Raw genomic sequence first — 18,342 nt, 5'->3', positions numbered from 1 at the left:
AAGGGCTTAATAGGTGATTGAGGTTCCAGTGTCAGGACTCCTCATGTAACATTGATATAAAAATACTTTACACTTGAGAATATATTCAACATTTCTCACTTTGAGTTCAGTTGGAAGGTCACTTTCTATATGGATGAATGGCTACTGAAGGGCCTGAGTGTCAAAGTGTATGTTTTTACATCAAGAAATACTCAAATGTCCTTTCTGTTGTCCTCTACAAAATCTCACTAATGCCAGTGGCCTGTTTGTAGTCTGTGTAAACTGCTACATAAACAGAAGTAAGAGCTGCTGTTAGAATAAACATGCTTGAAGACTTTGGTTGATCTTGTGCTCCTTCACATTTGCATCATTATGTAGTTTTTAAGACTCAGCCTTGTTTTTTAAAGAAAAGAATTATTAAGAATCAGGAATTGAATTTGGCCTTCACTGAGCCAGTAAGAAATTTAGTAAATATCTACTAGAGTTAGTGTTCTGAGCTCTTTGGTTCAAGGATGATATTAAATAAAACCTATGGCCTGTTTCTTGTAAAATGCATTGTAATAGTTAAATAGTTCAATATCCACTTTAACTGATCCTACTTTCTCCATTAGACTACATGAGGAAATCATTGACTTCTATGACTTCATGTCCCCTCGTCCTGAAGAAGCAGCTATGAGAAGAGAAGTGGTAAAAAGGATAGAAACTGTCATCAAAGATCTTTGGCCTACTGCTGATGTGAGTGTAGCTTCAGCTGTGATTTGCTTCTCTAGTAAATTGTAGAACTTGGTTCACTTAACCTTGCTGTTATCTTTCTTTTAGGAATAAACAGGTGACTATTTAAGTTTAAGGCAATTGACTTAATATCACAGTTCTTGCAGTATTTGGAAATTTATTTTGAAAAAAGGGTAAACTTCAAACCTAAATTTTGAGTTAATGAATTCTACTGAATGTTTTTTCATTTTGAGAGCTGGGAATGTGAAGCTTTTAGTAGTGCCTTTCTTAATGTAAAAGCTTGTTAATTTGATTGTATAATTTAATTTTGAATATTCAAGTGAGACTGACTACCGACGTATCCATGTCTGCAAGGAGTCCTGAATGTGTGGATATTTTAAAATCAAAATATTTTATGAAAGAGCCATTAAATGCAGATTTTTTTTTTTTTTTTTACTCTTCATGAATTTGACATTCAAGGAATTGCTTTAGCCCTGCTGTAGTGGGAAGATTGCACTCCCTGAGATACATTGCAATCTAAGCTGGTGTAATTTCAGACACTTTGTTACCCAATGAATAAGTCTACTTATTCAAAAAGCATGTATTCTAAATTGTATTTCTAGCATCACCTTTGTGATTGCCAGATTGTAGCATTGTCATTAGCCACCAGAAAAATGTCTCAGACCACGGTGATTTCATAGCCTTCAATGGCAGACAGTGGGGGCTCAGGCTTACAGCACTGAGCCAAAAATACTGCAAAGCTCATCTGCTTCATCCTCACCCAGTGTTTTTCCTTCATAGTGAAATTTTTCTACCTTGTGGAAATTGATATAAACACTGAAAAGGGCCTGTGTTGCCTGGCAAAAAACTAAGTGAGCTTGTGAGTTGGGCTCTGCTGTATCAGAGAGGGAAGAACATCTCAATTCTTTAGATGGGAAGCTCACTGAAAGTATTTGATGTGGTCTGTGGACGTATCTTCATTATGCCTGCTTTTCCACACACAAACACCTGCTGTTACTTCATAGTTGTTCTTGACAGTAAAATCTGTAGTATTCATATTTATCTGAATGATATGTTTAGACTTACTTGCTGGTTTTTGAACATAAAAATTTGGAAAAAATTTCCCTTAAACTCTTTCAGTTTCAGTAAAGCTGTTCTGTAAGGAAAGGAAGGAGCAGGAGGGAAGGGAATTGATAAAAGCTTGTATGTCTGTGAAACTGGAAATAAGTAATGAAAAGAACTTGCTTAAATTTATTCCCTGGTAGCTGGATTGGTAGTTATTTCATGGTAAAGAAGCCATGAAAATTTCCTCTGAAGTTGCATCTCTAAGAAAAAGTGTGCTTGTACAGATTATATAGTAAAGTAGCTTTTTTACTGGCTATATCCTTAATAACTGGAGAAAAGTATGAAGTTTTGTGAAAGTAAAAGGAAGTGAATATTCATAATTGCAAGATGTTTTCCTGCTGTGTTCTTTCCAGGTCCAGATATTTGGCAGCTTTAGTACAGGGCTTTATCTTCCAACTAGGTAAGTAATAGTTCACTTTTGTCTTCTTTTTGAGAAATGGTAGATTTCAAAGAGGAGTTGAGAATAGAATGTGCAAATGTGTCAAACTTTCAGTGAAACTTTTATGTTTCATGTGACAAAGGGAAGAGCTTTTGAACTTTGAGATTTGTGAAAAGTATTTGATGTATTATCTTACTGCTCTGCTCTGCTTATTGACCCTTTGGTGAATTACCTTTTCTTCCTTGTGTCTGGGGTTAGTCTTTGGCTTTTTTTTTAAACAGACAGTGAAACAATGTTTGGCATTTCCCTTGTAAAGATTGTTTTGTTAAGTAAGATAAATTACTAAGAATGCGTCACTTACCACAGAGTTACTGTGTAAAGTCAAAAGAACCATCACAGTGCTGTATTCCCATCTTTTTGGAGAGCAAAATGTCTTACTTAATTTGGTATTTTGTATCACTTAATGGTTCAATTGGATGTGGAAACCTATGTTTCTGCCTTGAAGATGAAGTTGTCTTTATATAAATTAAATTTTCAGAAGGAAAGCACTGGAAATTTTGTTTCTGTGAATACCAATCACTGATAAAATTCTTTGGATTATTAAAATGGCCGTCAACGTGAGTAGATAGATCATGGATGGAATTGGACTGTTGAAGTCAGAGGGGAGGGAGCATGAAAGATAAAAGGTAAAGGAACTCAGAGAAAAACTCATCAGAATAATGGAAGAAAGGGACTAGAATACTGCTTTGGGTCCTAAAAACCTTGCACTCTCTTGCTTAACGCTCCTGGAAGAAGCTTATTGGGAACCTACATTGCAAATTGCAACATGATCACCATGTATGGCTTGTAGTATGTAGAATGCCAATCTTACCATATTTTTTGGTAGTGTATTGTGCTTTAGATTTACTGGATTTCATGCTATGTTCTTTTTGTCTAGTGATATTGATCTAGTTGTTTTTGGGAAATGGGAACGACCCCCTTTACAGCTGTTGGAGCAAGCACTGAGAAAACACAACGTGGCTGAGCCATATTCCATTAAAGTACTTGACAAAGCTACGGTAAGTAATAGCTTTGGGATATGGAACTGAAAAACTTTCAGACCCCTTCAGATCTTGGTGGTAAATAGTATTCTTAATTCTAAAGCAAATTATATTGTCTTAAACTCTCTGCAAGGTTTCAGTAGAATCTGTATGTGTTTAGCAATAGCATGGAGTCTTTTACAAGGACATTGGTAATTCTGCATACTTACTGTGTTTGCTGGAGGCCATACTTTATGTTGTCAATAAAGAAATGAAAATTATTATTTGCAAAATATCCAGTAAAATAAGTTAACTATTTGCATAATGTTTTTCCACTGACCTTTGAGGGGAATTTGTTCAGCCAGTAACTAGAGCTGTCTAGCTTTCAACATGGTTTTCAGGTTGTCTTGTTTCTGATGGCATAGTGAAGTGTTCCAAACCTAACATTGGGGTTTCCTGTCCAAAATATACTTGAGAGCTTTGTCATTTGTGAGACTGATGTGTGTTATCTCTTACATCTTTCTTGTAAGCCTGAATCATGTTGAATAAGCTAAAAACTTAATGCATGAGAATTTTATGTTACTGGGCAAGTAATATAATTTTCTTCAGGGCACTAAGGTGAGTATTCCAAACTTCTGTTAGCAAACTTCTGTTTTGTGGTCTCTAAAAGAGTCATCCTTGTTTAGGTTCATAATATTCCTGTGGCTTTGATTAGAGTAGCAGTACATAACAGTAGCTTTGGAAGTCTTTGGTTTACCTGAGAACTAGTGGGATTTTCAGAATCTGTATTACCAGTTAATGACAGAAAACAGCACTATGCTAGGCTTACAATTCTACTATTCATTTTTATTTTTCTTCTTTTGATGTTGGTATAAAATGATGCTATATTTCTGCTCTTTTTTGTTTTCTGTTTCAAATTAAAAGTATGAGGAGTTCAATTTAAAATAAATGTTATCAGCTGAAGTTTAGGTTATGATTGTGAGATGATTTTGTAGGGCACTGCCTTGCAGGTGGTGGTGTCAAGCTAAACTACATACTCAGTCATTCTATATTAGTTTATTCCTGCCATATTACTACAGCAGCTTTGCTTTGTCTCTTCTGGCTTTCATTTGACTCTGCATTGAACCAGTTCATCTTGATAAATCAACAGGCATTACTTTCTTCGTGACTGATTTCCTGTCAGTTCAGTAAGTGAATGGTGCAATACTGGGTCAGAAGAATGCAGCTCCCATATGAGATTACAAGATCTCCTATTAATTGGAATGAGTCATTAAATTAAGTAAATTAAGTTGTCATATGAAACACTGCTATTGCAGCTGTGAAGGCAGATAGCTAGTGGCTCTGGTAGAGTACCAGAGTGATGGTAAGTTAATGTGGTTGTACATTAATCACCTCCCTAGAACGCATTCAGTGGTCAGTCAGCTTAGGATTGTTACCTCCTCTCAGAGAGACTTGATAGTTGCGATCATTTGGACTGTTAGTATCCATGTGTCTTGAGTAAGCACCAGTGTTGTATTCCTGGGGATTCACATTCTTGTCTTAATCTTTTCAGGTACCAATAATAAAACTCACTGACCAGGAGACAGAAGTGAAAGTTGACATCAGTTTTAATGTAGAAACTGGTGTGAAGGCAGCTCGATTTATCAAGGAATACATGAAGGTATCAGCCATGTATTGAATGTTATGCTACTTACCAAGGATGTGCTAGATGCTTAGCTAGCCTTTTTTGGCATGGCTGGACAATTTATTGCTGAAGACTATTTTCATTAATACTAATTAAACATGGATCTTTTAATTTATTATCTATTGGTGTTGATTCAGTGTTCCCTTTGAGTGCTAGGTGTTTGAGTGAAGAAACCTGTACACTGTGAAAGAACTTCTATGGTCATGTCTAGATATACAGATAGGCACTAAACTTTGCTTCAGAAGCAAGTCTCTTCTCAAGTTTTGCTTACCTTGAATTTAAGTGATGCTGCATTATGAATACTGTCCTGCTAAACTGTCAAAAAACAATTCCTGTGTAGCTACACACTTAAAATTTTCCTTTTATGCTCTGTAGTAGAAGTACTGTTTAGAGTGAAAGCTTTGACTCTAGTAAGTGACACTGGCATTCAAAGGAGGATATAAAAGTCTTACTGTTTAGGTGGGAAATAAATTTGATACTTAAGGTCTTCGATCTAATAAGAGTTAAAGTCTATTCATCTGTTTCTAGAATAAAAAAATGAAGTTTCAGTTCTTCCTGTGGAAATGCTGTATAGTATACCACTGGCGATATTTTCGTATTAGATGAATCTTTGTATGCTGAGATTGCATACTGCTTTATTTGTTTTGGAATGTTGACATTATCATTGCTGAAACTTGTTTTATTTTCCAGAAATATTCTTTGCTACCTTACTTGATTTTAGTATTAAAACAGTTCCTCCTTCAGAGGGATTTGAATGAAGTTTTTACTGGTGGAATTAGCTCTTACAGCCTAATTTTAATGGCAATTAGTTTTCTGCAGGTAAGTCTATTCCTTATTTGTTTCCATGTTCCTCAAAATATTTTGGGTGCTGTGCCTATGCCCTTTTATTGTACTGTTTCTTCAGATGCCTTTGCAATGTGCAGCATTGCTGTTACGGCTCTGAGTGTTTGACTCTTGAAAGATCCTGTGGACTACCTCTCAAATATCCAGGATCTGTCCTGTGTGAGCTGGAACAGCAACAGGAGCCTTGTGAAAGGCATGGAGGCTGTGTGTTGCTCTCTACACCGGGGCCTGTACCTGAATCATCTTAATGGTGCTTTGTAAATCTGCAGGATGCATTTTGTCTCTTGCTTCCCAGACTACTGGTACTGAATGTGCAGAGTAGTTGATTTCAGTGTTATTAAAATTATGAAATCCAACAGTCAAGTTTTTTTCTCATATGTTGATTAGGTTTTGACATGCTTAAGACTGGCAGATGCTGTACTTGACTGATGAAATAGTCACAAGTTACAATGTTAGAAACAAGTTACAACTTCTCTTAGTACATTTTTTTGACAGTGAGCTTCCTACAGCTATGATGAGGTATGGGGTTAGCATCTCTCAGCAGCTGTGGTAATGGAAAACTTACATATTCTCCTGCTGGTAGTGTTGATTGAAATATTACTATAGATTTTGTGTACCAAATATAATAAGTAGAGATAGAGACACAAACTGTATTTCAGTTGGGGCAACTAGATTGCCCCCCACTTTCTGAAAGCATTGAGGGATGGATTTGCTGTGGAAAATCAGGTACTACTTTGTTACTAACTAGGCTATAATTTAGCATGCAGTACTTATTTCTTGGTTTTGACTTAAGGAAAATAATTCCCTAAGCCTCAAAAAGCTATGTGAGGAAAGATGAAAGAATTCTTTGGCTTTCAGATGCTGCTGAAGTGCTGCCCCCTCTAGGTTGTGTGAGAGTGGTTTAAGTACATGAAGCATGAATTTTTCAGTTGAGACTTATGTGAAGAAATATTCAGTTGTTTAAATTAGACCTTTGTGTTGCCCTGTGTTATGGTCTGAAAACTACTAATTTTTTTGTATGAAAAAAATGGTTTGTGTTACAGCTACATCCAAGAATTGATGCCAGAAGAGCTGATGAAAACCTTGGAATGCTTCTAATAGAATTTTTTGAACTCTATGGAAGGAATTTTAACTACTTGAAAACTGGTATTAGAATAAAAAATGGAGGTGCCTATATTGCCAAAGAAGAAATCATGAAAGTCATGACTAATGGATACAGACCATCCATGCTATGTATTGAAGATCCTCTTCTGCCTGGTAAGACTGTACATTTCTTGCCACATTCCAGAGCTCTCGCTCAGCTTGTGCTCTCAGCTTGCGCTAGTCTGTCAGACGAGTTAAGAAGCTGCACTGGGAAGAGGCTGTTGCTGCTGTAGAGGTACAGTCAGGAGGGCTGAAGGATATGGGCCTGAGGTCTCACAAGATTCTTAGCTTGGGTAAATTGGATTACATGCAAACAGTGCAGTTGCACAATGGTTTGGAGGTCCAGAACTGTGTTGAGGACATAATGAGATTCTCTGACAGCATTAAGAGGTAGTGGAAGAAAGAATTCCAGGAAATCCTGGAAGGGTGGTTGTTAGCAGATTAGTTCTCCATTATTTGCTGTGAGAATGAGACTGGAAGGTGTAGCTTTTACTGCCACAGTCTGTGGTGCCATACTTCAGATAAGTCACACCACATGGGAAAGAAATGCCCCAGGTGCAGAACCTGTCCTGTAGGGCGGTACCACAGGGACTGCACAGGAACAGGGGTGGCTGTCTGTAAAAACAGCTGCAGTGGTGTGGTGGTGGTGTGGAGAGCATTTTGTATAACTGGCTTCTGTGCTGCACTGGTATCTTTAGGGAATGCCAGTTAGAGTTGCATGTTCTTTTGATAGTACTGAACATAAAATTTTTTTTTTTTTTTTAGATTTGGTTTTAATTCAGTAACCCTCAAAATAATTGAGCTTAATTTTGGATAAATGCCTCAGGAAAATTTCCAGCTTTATAGTACTCAGTTTATATTCTATTTAGACCATCACAAGTAGCTGAAATTGCAAACCAGCTTTTTAACAAAGTCAATTTTCAGTTAATTTGGACTTCAGCACAAGTATTTCTAGAATGTAATTGGCAGTCAAAGTCCATACTGTCACATTTTGTGTGTAGACTGCTTATTTACAGTACTTTTAAAGCAAATACCATGGATCAGGAGCTGAAGTCTGGCACCTTTCTAAATACTCAGTATGCTGAATGTTCATACTTCCCTAGAACAGGTTGCAGGCTGTGATACTCCTTGGTCTAACCACATCTCTGATATGTTTGTAACTCTGTGTCCATCATGACTCTTCTACTTGGCCAGGCATAGGTTAGGGTATGATTGTGCAGACCTGTCATTGTTATTGAGATTTCCTTTAGGAACTGTGGACTTACTTGCCTGAAGACCCGTTTGAATAGCAGCATGAGCCTCAAATAGAGTAAAAAATCCTTACTGCCCTCCAGTTCTGTTCCTTTCTATGTGCTAGGGACTGAAGGAGAACAAATTACATGTGCTACGCAATGTTTTGATCACTGCTAATAGTACTCTGGAGAAGGAAAAGAAAAATTCTAACAGGGTTCTGAACTGTAGTTTAGTGGAAAGAAGAGCTGTATACTGTCAAAGAGTTGTAAGAATTAAATAAAATAAAGAGTTTGTATGGTGTGATATAATATAATTCTTACAAGGGATAGTGTTTTGGCAATGGAAATGAGAACTGACAATATTTTGAAGTTTTCTGACCACTATGTCTCATAGTGATATTTTTTAGCAGCTACCACAGACCTTCAGAACTTGCCACATGAGGCTAGGAGGAAGAGTATGTAGCACATATGGGATGGCTCTTTGAATCAGATCTGATGAGTACAGTCTCCTTAGATTCAGACTTAATCACATATTCCTACAGCATCTAAAACTGCCTCTCAAGTGTATGTTAGTAAGGTCTAGAATTCTCTTATTAGTTTAGTTCTGTTATTCCTGTTGTCCCAGTACAAAAATCTTTCCCAAGGGTTCAAGTCCTTTTCCAGTTTACAAGTCGTCTCTGATGAATTTGTGTTCAGATCCACTCAATGTCTGACTCTGAGGGTTGGTGGCAGTACTGTGAAGGAGATGGGAATAAGTTATCATAAAGAGTAGACACAGATGTCTGAAATTAGCATAAGCTGCTGGTAAGTTTTACCCCTGCAAACCTGTGTTTGCACTCTATCCACAGGTTTTTAATTTTGTTTTTCAATTTTTTTTTTTTTTTTTTTAGCCTGATCACAACTGCCTGTAAGGTTCCTGTTAAGCCTTGGAAGAATGCTTGAAAAGATGGCTTTTTAATTCCAGAATGAGACAAAAAGTACAGGGATAAAAGAACCTCTCCCTTTCAATTTCTCAGAGATTATCAAAGTAGTGTAAAAGTTGCTCCTATGAGTGTATGCAGTAGTTCAGCAATGGGATACTGAAGGGTATAACTCAAAAGAATAGCTTTAAAGTGGTCTTGTAGGGAACAGGAATGTGTTTAGTGGGATTAGTTTCTTTAAGTTGGAGGAACTGTGTTTATTCAGTGTGGAATGGTGGGTGATGTCTGGCTAAGAGATGAAAGGTGTCATCAGAAGGATGTGATACATCATTCTAACCTGCTCATTACCTTCTGTTAGTTCCTGGATTTGGGAGGAACAGGCATCCAGGTTCCATATTGTGTTGTTGTTTTGGTTGTAGGGGATTTTCTTAGATTCTGTTAGGTACTGCAGGGTTTCTTCAGAGGTTCTCAGAGACTGATCATTGTGTGCCAGAAGATAATGTGTGTGATTTAACAAACAGGATTCCAACAAAGATGTTGGAAGTCAACGCTTCAAGTGGGAAGCTTGTTGAGGTCTGGATTTGAGTTACCAGACTAATATAGCGCTGATGCATTTTGAAGTAATCATTTACACTTGGTCTTTGTACATAGTCTAAGATCTTTCATCTTGAATTAGTGCCTAGGACAGGGTAATGAGATGAAAATCATTCCCTTAGCATTGTCTAAAGGAGGTAGTTTCCATAAGCATCTTGTAGCTGCACCGTTTCAAAGCATTTCTCCTTTCTGTAAAATATAAAAAAGTGAAAGCATTTATTAAGGAGAACTGCAAAGCCAGGCACTCAGAAGTTTGTTCACAGGAATATGTTGGAGCAGGGTTGATGTTGTCATCTTGGAAGAGGCTTGTCTGGCATTGGCCTAGCAATATCCTGTCTTGGAAGACATAACTGTTTGCAGTTGACAAATCTTTTAATCTGTGGTTGTAAAACAAGCTTGGCACTTAGCCAGCAGGCTGTTGGGGGCTTGTTATTTTATACCTTTGTGAATCAGGTGATTATCAAGGTCCTCCAGTCATTTCTGATGCTCAGAACAGGAATAATTTTGGCCCAGTTTCAGACTGGCAGTGGCTAGAGTAGCTAAATTGCTACTCTTTAACACCAAGTTTAAAATTTGGAGTTCCACCTGTGCAGCTCTATTCATGAAGAAGTTTGCTCTTCATTCTGAATTGCTGTGGGCAGTAATGAAAGTTCTAAACCTTAAATTCAATGTGCTTTCTTTTAACTTGCAGGGTTTATTATGCTTCGTGTTGCTTGCTTACGCATCTTGGTAGGTCACAAGTATGGGAAGTAAATAGATTTGAGATTGGCAGCATCTATGAGATTATCTCTTCTAGCCTTAGTGGCTGCCCAGAATGATTCATTACAGCTTTTCAGTATCAGCTATTTGTCATTAGAACCTGTAAATATATATGTTTGTGTGTGTATAAAACAGAAGTGTTTATAAAAATACAGAGGTTCATTGAAGTTAGCATTTGAAAGAACCTCTTCAATGCTGAATGTTGTGAAAAGCTGTTTACTGGCTAATAGCTTAAATGGGTCTGCTTCAGTTCTAGCTCATGGTCTTACCTTTACCTTTTCAGGCCGTGTTCTTAAAACCGCTTCAGGTAAAGGAAGGCTACCTGATGGAGTGGTAATACTGATAGCAAGTGATGGAAATTTTGGACATGCTCCTTTAGGGATGAAGGCTTTGTAAGAAAGAATAAGGATTGAATTATACATGAAATCACACACCATTGTTATCTGCTAATGTACATCTGAGGATTGAAGTATGTATGGATTTTTTAAAGAGTTGACAGCATTTGGGTTGTGTGTTTAACTGATCAGTCTAGTTTGTGACCAGAGAAGGATGCTCAGTTATGTGAGACATGGTTCTCTAATGAGAGTGATCTCTCAGAAGAAAATCTATTCAGGGCAGAAAATGCAAATGTGTGATCTTCTGGCTTCTTTAATATGTTGTTTTCTGGATTGGCTAGGGTCATCTTTATACAGACTTGACAGGTGCACTTCACAGTAGCTCCATCTGCAGCCCAAGTAAAAAGCTCTGCAAACTGTATAATTGATTTAGACCTGTTAATTTAGACATTTTTATGAATGAGTTACAGGTGCAGAATGAGGCAATCCAGAAACCCAAGCATGATATGGCACGAGCTATTCTGCCTCTCTTCTCAATTCTGCTTCAATCAAGACTCAAACACAACTTCATTGATTTAAACTAAACTGCCCAAGCTTACTGTAATTGGTTTAGGGAGGGCATATGATTTCTTTTGCTGGCCCAAGAGAGGAAGTAGTGACAACTGATGAAAGGAATAGTCAATATTTTGTGGCAGCCCTGTCTTCATTTTGATATAACTTTATGCAGGATAAATGCCAAATGTACCTGCCTAGCATTGGGTTGGACTAAACTAATAATGATTCTTTGAGTGCGCATGGAGTGTGTATTCTTAATTAGTGTTACGTGAATTTATACAATCATTTAGGTTGGGAAAGAGCCCTAACATCAAGTCCAACCATAGATGGACTTTAATTTAGTGATAGGTGCAATTATGTGTTTTTAGCCACTTGTATGTATTCCATTTCTGTATTGCTTCTCAATTTAATTCTTACATATCTAGGTTTAGAGTATCATTATGTGGCTGCACATAAGTGTCCTATCTCTGAAAAGCCCTTACTGAATTAATCATCACTTTTTTAGTATAATTAACATTGTGTTCTGATTGCATGACCATTAAAATACTTTGGTCACTTTTCAGCCACCTTTGGACTAAGTCCTTTGTGAAGTCCTCTGTGAAGAACATTACCATGTGTTTCCTCCTGGATTCACTGTCCTGGGTCCACACTGATCTCTGCTTTTACTTCAGAGTAGAGTCCAATAGCAAATAAACCATTTGGAGAGGCTTCTGTAACTTTGAGCCTAATGGCTGCTGTATACCACAGTGGTGCATTCAGAGCAAGGTACTCAGTATGTCAGTAACAGGAAGTATTTCTTGATCAGTTTTTATTTGACCATGTGAATTATTGGAAAAATTGTTTTCCCAAAATGCTTTTATGTTTCCAGTTACTTTTCATTGATTATGCTTTTCTGTTAGAGTGGCATTATGGTTGGAGAATTTTGAAAGGAATCTCTTTTTTTCCTGGATGACAAATCTCAGCAGGTTTTTCTATAGTGGCTTGCTGGACAAACACTCAGGGGGGTGAAGTGTTCCTCTAAAGTCAAATTCAGCCTTATTGGATTCAGTCCTCCAAAGGATGGCTTCTGTCCTTTACCCATCAATTTTTCAATGCAGATTTCTCATTGATTTCTTTTATTCATGGGCTCTGATCTGGTTTTCATATTTGGTGGTTCATCGCTTTCTAGTGTTCTCACAGCATTTCACACATCATACTGAAGGAGGGAACCTTGCACTGTAAGCAGTTTTCTACCCACTCACAAGCTAGTCCATATTTTATGCAATTTGAAAGCAGTTTTATTTATGTTTCTTAAATTGAATGCTGACAGTGAATTTTGATGTCTGGTGCCAGATACATCCACATGAAGCTCCCAAATACCTTCTGCTAATAAGCAAGATTGTTCTAGGTATCAGATGGGTGATCTGTTCTTGTACATTGCCACTGATACAGAAGATGTACAATGTTCTTAACTTCTGCAGTTCTTCATATGGCAGTAGATTTGGAAAGAGTTCCAGTTAAAGTGTCACTCATTCCTAAAGTAGGGCAGCTGAGAGTGCTACAAACTTCATCAAAAAACAGTACTGTAAAAGCTTCTGGAATCTTCTATGATAGATTTTTGAAAAACTGGCTTATCCTGTGGCGATAAATATCTGTATGTGCTGGTTTATTAATCTGTAGTTTTGATAAGATTGAGTAGGGTTTTATGTGAGTCTGTCTGACAATGAAGGTTACACAAATGAAATTTTAAACTGAATTTGGCCTGCAGGAACTACTGGTAAGTGAGACATGTTGCTTTAAGCTTGGTTGGTTCACTCTGGAAGACAGCTCTAAGAGCTTTAAGCTGATCTCTGTGCTCTGTTTCTTTCAAGCACTCTATATGAGTATTTTAGAAGTGGTAAATTGAATGCATAATGTTCGGTGTCATTCCTAAGGTCGACTTCTTTTGTTGAAATAGGCACCCTTAGGTGTTCCTGATGTGATGGGATAACTGCTTTAAACAGAATTAAGCTGTATTGTTGAGGCTTCTGAGCTTTGAGTATGAGTAATGTTTTGGTTGATATTAACTGATACTAAAAAAAGATGATCTGATGACTGTCACATTATTTCAGGAAACGACGTTGGCAGAAGCTCTTACGGTGCCATGCAAGTGAAACAAGTTTTTGATTATGCCTACATTGTTCTTAGCCATGCGGTATCACCACTTGCAAGATCATATCCAAATAGAGATTCTGAGAGGTAATTAGTTCACTTTTTCAATATCCATTTATCTGTGTAATCAGTTAGGAATGTTTGGTTCTAGATTCATAAAAGGAATGTTTTTTATTGTTTAACTGTGGTTGTATTGAAATCTGCACAGAAATTTAACCTGCCCAAGGATATGAGAGTGCAATGCCTCAATGTGTAGCATTGAAATGAAGAGAGTATGACAAAACCCAGAATGAGTCCAACATTATGCTTGAAGTATTTCAATGGAGGGTTTTCTGGTTTAATTTTTAGTATGATGCATGTCTGTATTGTGACAGAAGGAAATGCGTGTGATCAAATTACTTGTTTAGACAGTTAGAAAACTAGACAACAATGCTAAAAATTTCCCTAGTTCTTTAATAAATGCCCCCATAAGCTGTTTTAAAAGACTTGATATGTATTTAAGAATTAAAAAGAGACTTAAAATACTATATTAAAAAACCTAATAGAATCAGTCCCGTTTGATCATAATGCCAGAACTACCATTAAAAGTAGCATACTTCTAGGTATGCCATTTTTAATGCAGTTCTTAGTGTCTTTCACAGAAACACAACCAGTACTTTGAGCTCTCACCTTTGCAATTTCTCTTTTTTTGAAAGAGAGAGGAGAAAGATAATGAAGGCATGGCAGCCATGTGGTATTTCCATTCATGTATCTGCTCTAGCACCTTTTGTTCTAACCCTTAGTGTGAGTTTGGGCTAGATCAGAGGATGTCTCTTCCCAGAGACTTCCCTAAAATCCCAATGGCTTTGAGCTCCCCAGCTAATCACAGGGAAGGATGGCTGTAAGATGTCACATAAACCATCTCAGTACAACTGCAAACTCCAGTCATGATGTAAACTTTCAGTGTTAATGTCATTGGAAGGTGAAATAGTTTCCTGTAGTAAGTTTATATCAAAGTGGGCGCAGTCTTTCACTTGTGAGTTTAAAACTGACAGTACTTTAGGAGTGCCTGTGATCCTTTAGGTTTTCAGCGGTATTAAATTCACAATGGTTGAGACTGCACTATGATGGAGGTACAGAAGGGGCACGGAGTGTTGCACTCTGACATTTGAGACTGCTGTCTTAAGGTATTAAAGGTCACTATTAGAGGTATTAAAGGTTAAATATGTATTGACTGACAATTCTTGGTACTGAATGAAACTTCATTCTTACCTAAGTACAGGTAGAGTACTAGGGTTTCCTGAAGTTTTGGTTGTCTTGCATCCTGATCTCCATTAGTTTCTCTGTTTTTCTCTGAAGGATAGAGTCATTCTCTTATGAGGTGTCTGTAATTACTACAGGCATAAAAAAGTATATTTGTATAGCGTCTAAGGGGAGCCTCAGGTGTCATCAGCATGTACACTTTGCATGATCTTTAACTTGTTACTGTATCTGGGAAATGTTTGAATTTTGTGCACAACTCCAAACCTGTGGAGCCGTCCCAGCAGCAGTGTTCAGGTGTCATGTCTGACCTGTCTGTGAGTTCTGGGCTGTCTGTGCCAGTGACATACCATGTCACTGGCTTGCAAGGGGAACAGCATTCAACAAAGTTCTGTATACAAATAGTTCCCCTAGCACCAGTCTTGTCAGTGCCAAAGGACTTGTAAGTGGATGATGAGCTGTTTGGTAATGAGTTGGTTGCAGAAATCAACAGTCCATGTTTGGTCTCGGTTAAACCTGATGTGCTTGGGTAATCCAGGTATGTTCGTGGATCCCTCTTCCCTGCTGTAAGGCAGAGTGGTCCAAGCTCTGTATAAAGACCTTTCTTGGTGGCCTGGACATCTGTGAGCCCTTTGTCCTGATCCACTTTTTCCCTTTTCTAAACTTGTTAGTAGGCAGGTTAAACAATAGCATAACTGTAACTATGAACAGTAGGCTCCATTTAAGACCAGGGACTGGCTTCTAGTAGAATATGACATTCTACTAGAGGGATTGAGACTACTAAATGAAGAATACTTGAAAGGATAGGAAATTCTAGGAGGCTGAACTCCCCAGGCTGAGTTTATTCAATTTTGTCCTAATTTGGGGTAGCTTTTTCCTAAGTGGGATGGTTCTTGAACTGTCAGATGGGTTTGAATTCATATTCTCTCTTCCTAGGGAAGGTTTCTGTGTACAGGGTTCTCTTTTGTAGATGACACTCAATAGATTTCACATCTTTCTTGGTGATTGTTGTAGTTCTTTTTCAGGGTCACAAAAACATGTCTTTCACAACACAAAAATATGTCTACATTAATTTAAGGCTTTCTAAAGAGTTGCTGCTTCTGATAGTCCCAATGGGAAACAAAAAAGTCAGGTAGTCCTTCAGTAGCATAGGCTTTTTTCTTTATCATGTTCTGCAGTAGCAAGTCCCACAGAATAATAAAGGATAGATTCACATCACTCTTACCACCATTGTAATTCAGGCTTCCAAATAGAACATCTGAGGTGTATTGGGAATTAAAAGCTATCTCCTATCGTGGAAAAGCTTTCTTCTCAGTGGAAACAGTAATCAGCTGAAGCCTGAAGGTAATTTTTACAGTTATAGAAATTACCTTAACACTATTTTGTCCCCAGTCAATCTCACCTATCCCTTTCTGAGAAGGGTTTAGGAGAGCTTGAATTGAGAGTTTGGTTGATTTTATTAGAGCAAGCAGATTCCTATCATCTTGGAAAAAGCAGTTTCCTCTTACGAGAATAAGAGACTGATCCATTTGGAACTTGTACAGCTTGTATGCAAGGTAAAGTTTGATGCTGTCTTCAGCCAAGGTGACTGAAAATTGTGATTGATTTCTTAATATTTAGGGCCACAGAGACATCAGTCTAGCTGTGAAATACAGTTATGGGCAGGATATCTCCTGCTTAAGGATTGGTGTCGGTATGTGCTTTGAACAGCTTTCACATGATCTTTGCCCCTAGCCTGTCTCTGGGAAAGAGTGTGCCATCTCAAGTGAGCTCACTTGAGTCTGTGAGGAATGGTATTTTCACGGAATCTTTTAGGTTGGAAAGGACCTCTAAGATCATTGAGGTTCAGCTGTTACCCCAGCCACTACTGTGTTCACCACTAAACTGTGTCCCTCAGTGCCACAGTTACATGGCTTTTAAGTACAGCCAGGCACATTAACTTCATCGCTTCCCTGGATACCCTGTTCCAGTGCTTGACAACCTGTTGAAATTCTTTCTAATATCTCATCTGAACCTTCTATAGTGCAGCCTGAGGTCATTGCCTCTTATGCTTTCACTTATCTGTGAGAAGAGACCAGTGTCCACCTGGTACAACCTCCTTTCAGGCAGTTGTAGAGAAAGATAAGGTCCACCCTGAGCTTCCTTTTTTCCCAGGCTAACCAACCCAGATCTTCTCAGGGTTTGTGCTCCAGACCCTTCACCAGCTTCATTGCCCTTCTTTGGATTCAGTTTTGAGACCATTTTTCCAGTTCTGTTTCTTGAGGAACCACAGGAAACCTTAGCAGATATTTGACAGCAAACTCTCAATATTGATTTGTGCTCATTTAAATAGTGGATTGTCTGTTACCACCCTGTCCATGGCCTTTATATTAAGGTGTAATGTCATATTATACCTTGCCCAGGCTAAGTACCTATATACTGTCTTCTGTCAGCTGTGCTGTTCCTTCCTTCTGAGTCTGAGTCTTGCCTTGTATGAGATCTAGCAGTCCTGCAGTCAGAAGGTGAGTCAGATGGACTTTTTGGTCTGACTGAAAACAAGTATCTCAGTGCTTCTGTCATTCATGTCAAGAAGTTGATCCAGCTTGTGGTTGATGAAGGGTTGATCAGAAGCAAGAGAAGAAGCAGGCGTTCACATTTGGGGCAAGAGGGAGAGAATGGTACGGTATCATCTCACAGCCCTTAAGTTGTGCTGCTCTGGATGTGACAAAAATCCATCCTTAGGTTAATATTTATGTTTCACAGATTTGGATCTTGGGTCACATGCTGGTCTGTCACATAGTTTGGCTTGGAATGTGTGCTCAGACTGCATCTCTGAACAGCTCTGTAGCCACATTTGGTAAGCTGAAGAGGTCATGTGCAGTGAGAAATAGAAGACTTGGTTTTGCTGTCACATGCACTTCAGCGTAAATTAGACTTTGGAAATCTTCTGTATTGTGCTAGATGTGGTGCATCTGGATAAGGAAAGACCTGTCATGCCAACAGGTCAGATTTTGGGAAAGCCTAGGCAGTTTCCTGTTGCATGTGTGGAGTTGTTTACAGATGATAGTCTTCAAAACAACCATAGCCAGGTAGAAAGTGATCTTTCCATCTCTGTGCTTGGAAAGTTGTTGGGTCTCTTCCTTATATAAAATATACTATTAATATATAAAATAATATATAAATATATATAAAAATATATAAAATAAACTAGATCTTTAAATAGCTTATTCCTGGTCTTACTATATGATAATATTAAGGGAAAAAACGCAAAGGGGTGTCTTTCTCAGGAGACCTGTCTAATTTTACTAACCAATTAATAGTATTTTTTCATGTCTTCCAAACAAACATATTTGAAGAACTGTTTGTCTCAGACATCTGTGGAAATTCTGGCCTCAGTCGAAATAAAAGCCCCAAAAGCATGACAGTTTTCACAATAAAGGCAGGGTAGATTAATAGGGTTTCTTGTTCCTAAGCATTTCCAATGTTGAAAGTAAATTTAGGCACAATTTTAAAATGCTTATTTTAAAAAATTGTTCTTTGAACCCATGGATGTGCTTGTGTCCCAAAGATAGGAAATGGTCTTCTTTTGAGATCAATACCTGGTTTGATCACACTTGCTTCCTCTTTCTTTGCTACTTTACTAAGTATATGTCAGTATAACCTTAATCACCTTTCAGCTTCTGATGTCTCATAATGACTGTTTTTAATTTTGCTGC

General features: G+C 37.9%; 1 protein-coding gene across 4 annotated transcripts in view; it reads left to right on the top strand.

Annotated features, from left to right (window-relative positions):
- TENT4A (terminal nucleotidyltransferase 4A) overlaps positions 1–18,342 on the top strand; it is a 58,020-nt gene that overhangs the window by 14,078 nt on the left and 25,600 nt on the right. For all 4 annotated transcript variants that reach the window (XM_064429039.1, XM_064429028.1, XM_064429018.1 and 1 more), the window contains exons 2-8: positions 591–714; positions 2,169–2,215; positions 3,132–3,252; positions 4,766–4,873; positions 5,588–5,716; positions 6,784–6,997; positions 13,369–13,495. In XM_064429039.1, the coding sequence (XP_064285109.1) occupies positions 591–714; positions 2,169–2,215; positions 3,132–3,252; positions 4,766–4,873; positions 5,588–5,716; positions 6,784–6,997; positions 13,369–13,495 (870 nt within the window). The remainder of the gene's footprint in view (positions 1–590; positions 715–2,168; positions 2,216–3,131; positions 3,253–4,765; positions 4,874–5,587; positions 5,717–6,783; positions 6,998–13,368; positions 13,496–18,342) is intronic.

This window comes from Passer domesticus, chromosome 1 (genome assembly GCF_036417665.1).
Source record: "Passer domesticus isolate bPasDom1 chromosome 1, bPasDom1.hap1, whole genome shotgun sequence".
Classification (NCBI taxonomy): Eukaryota; Metazoa; Chordata; class Aves; order Passeriformes; family Passeridae; genus Passer; species Passer domesticus.
The sequence above is the reverse complement of the archived record's forward strand: the minus strand, read 5'-3'. Positions and strand labels throughout refer to the sequence as shown.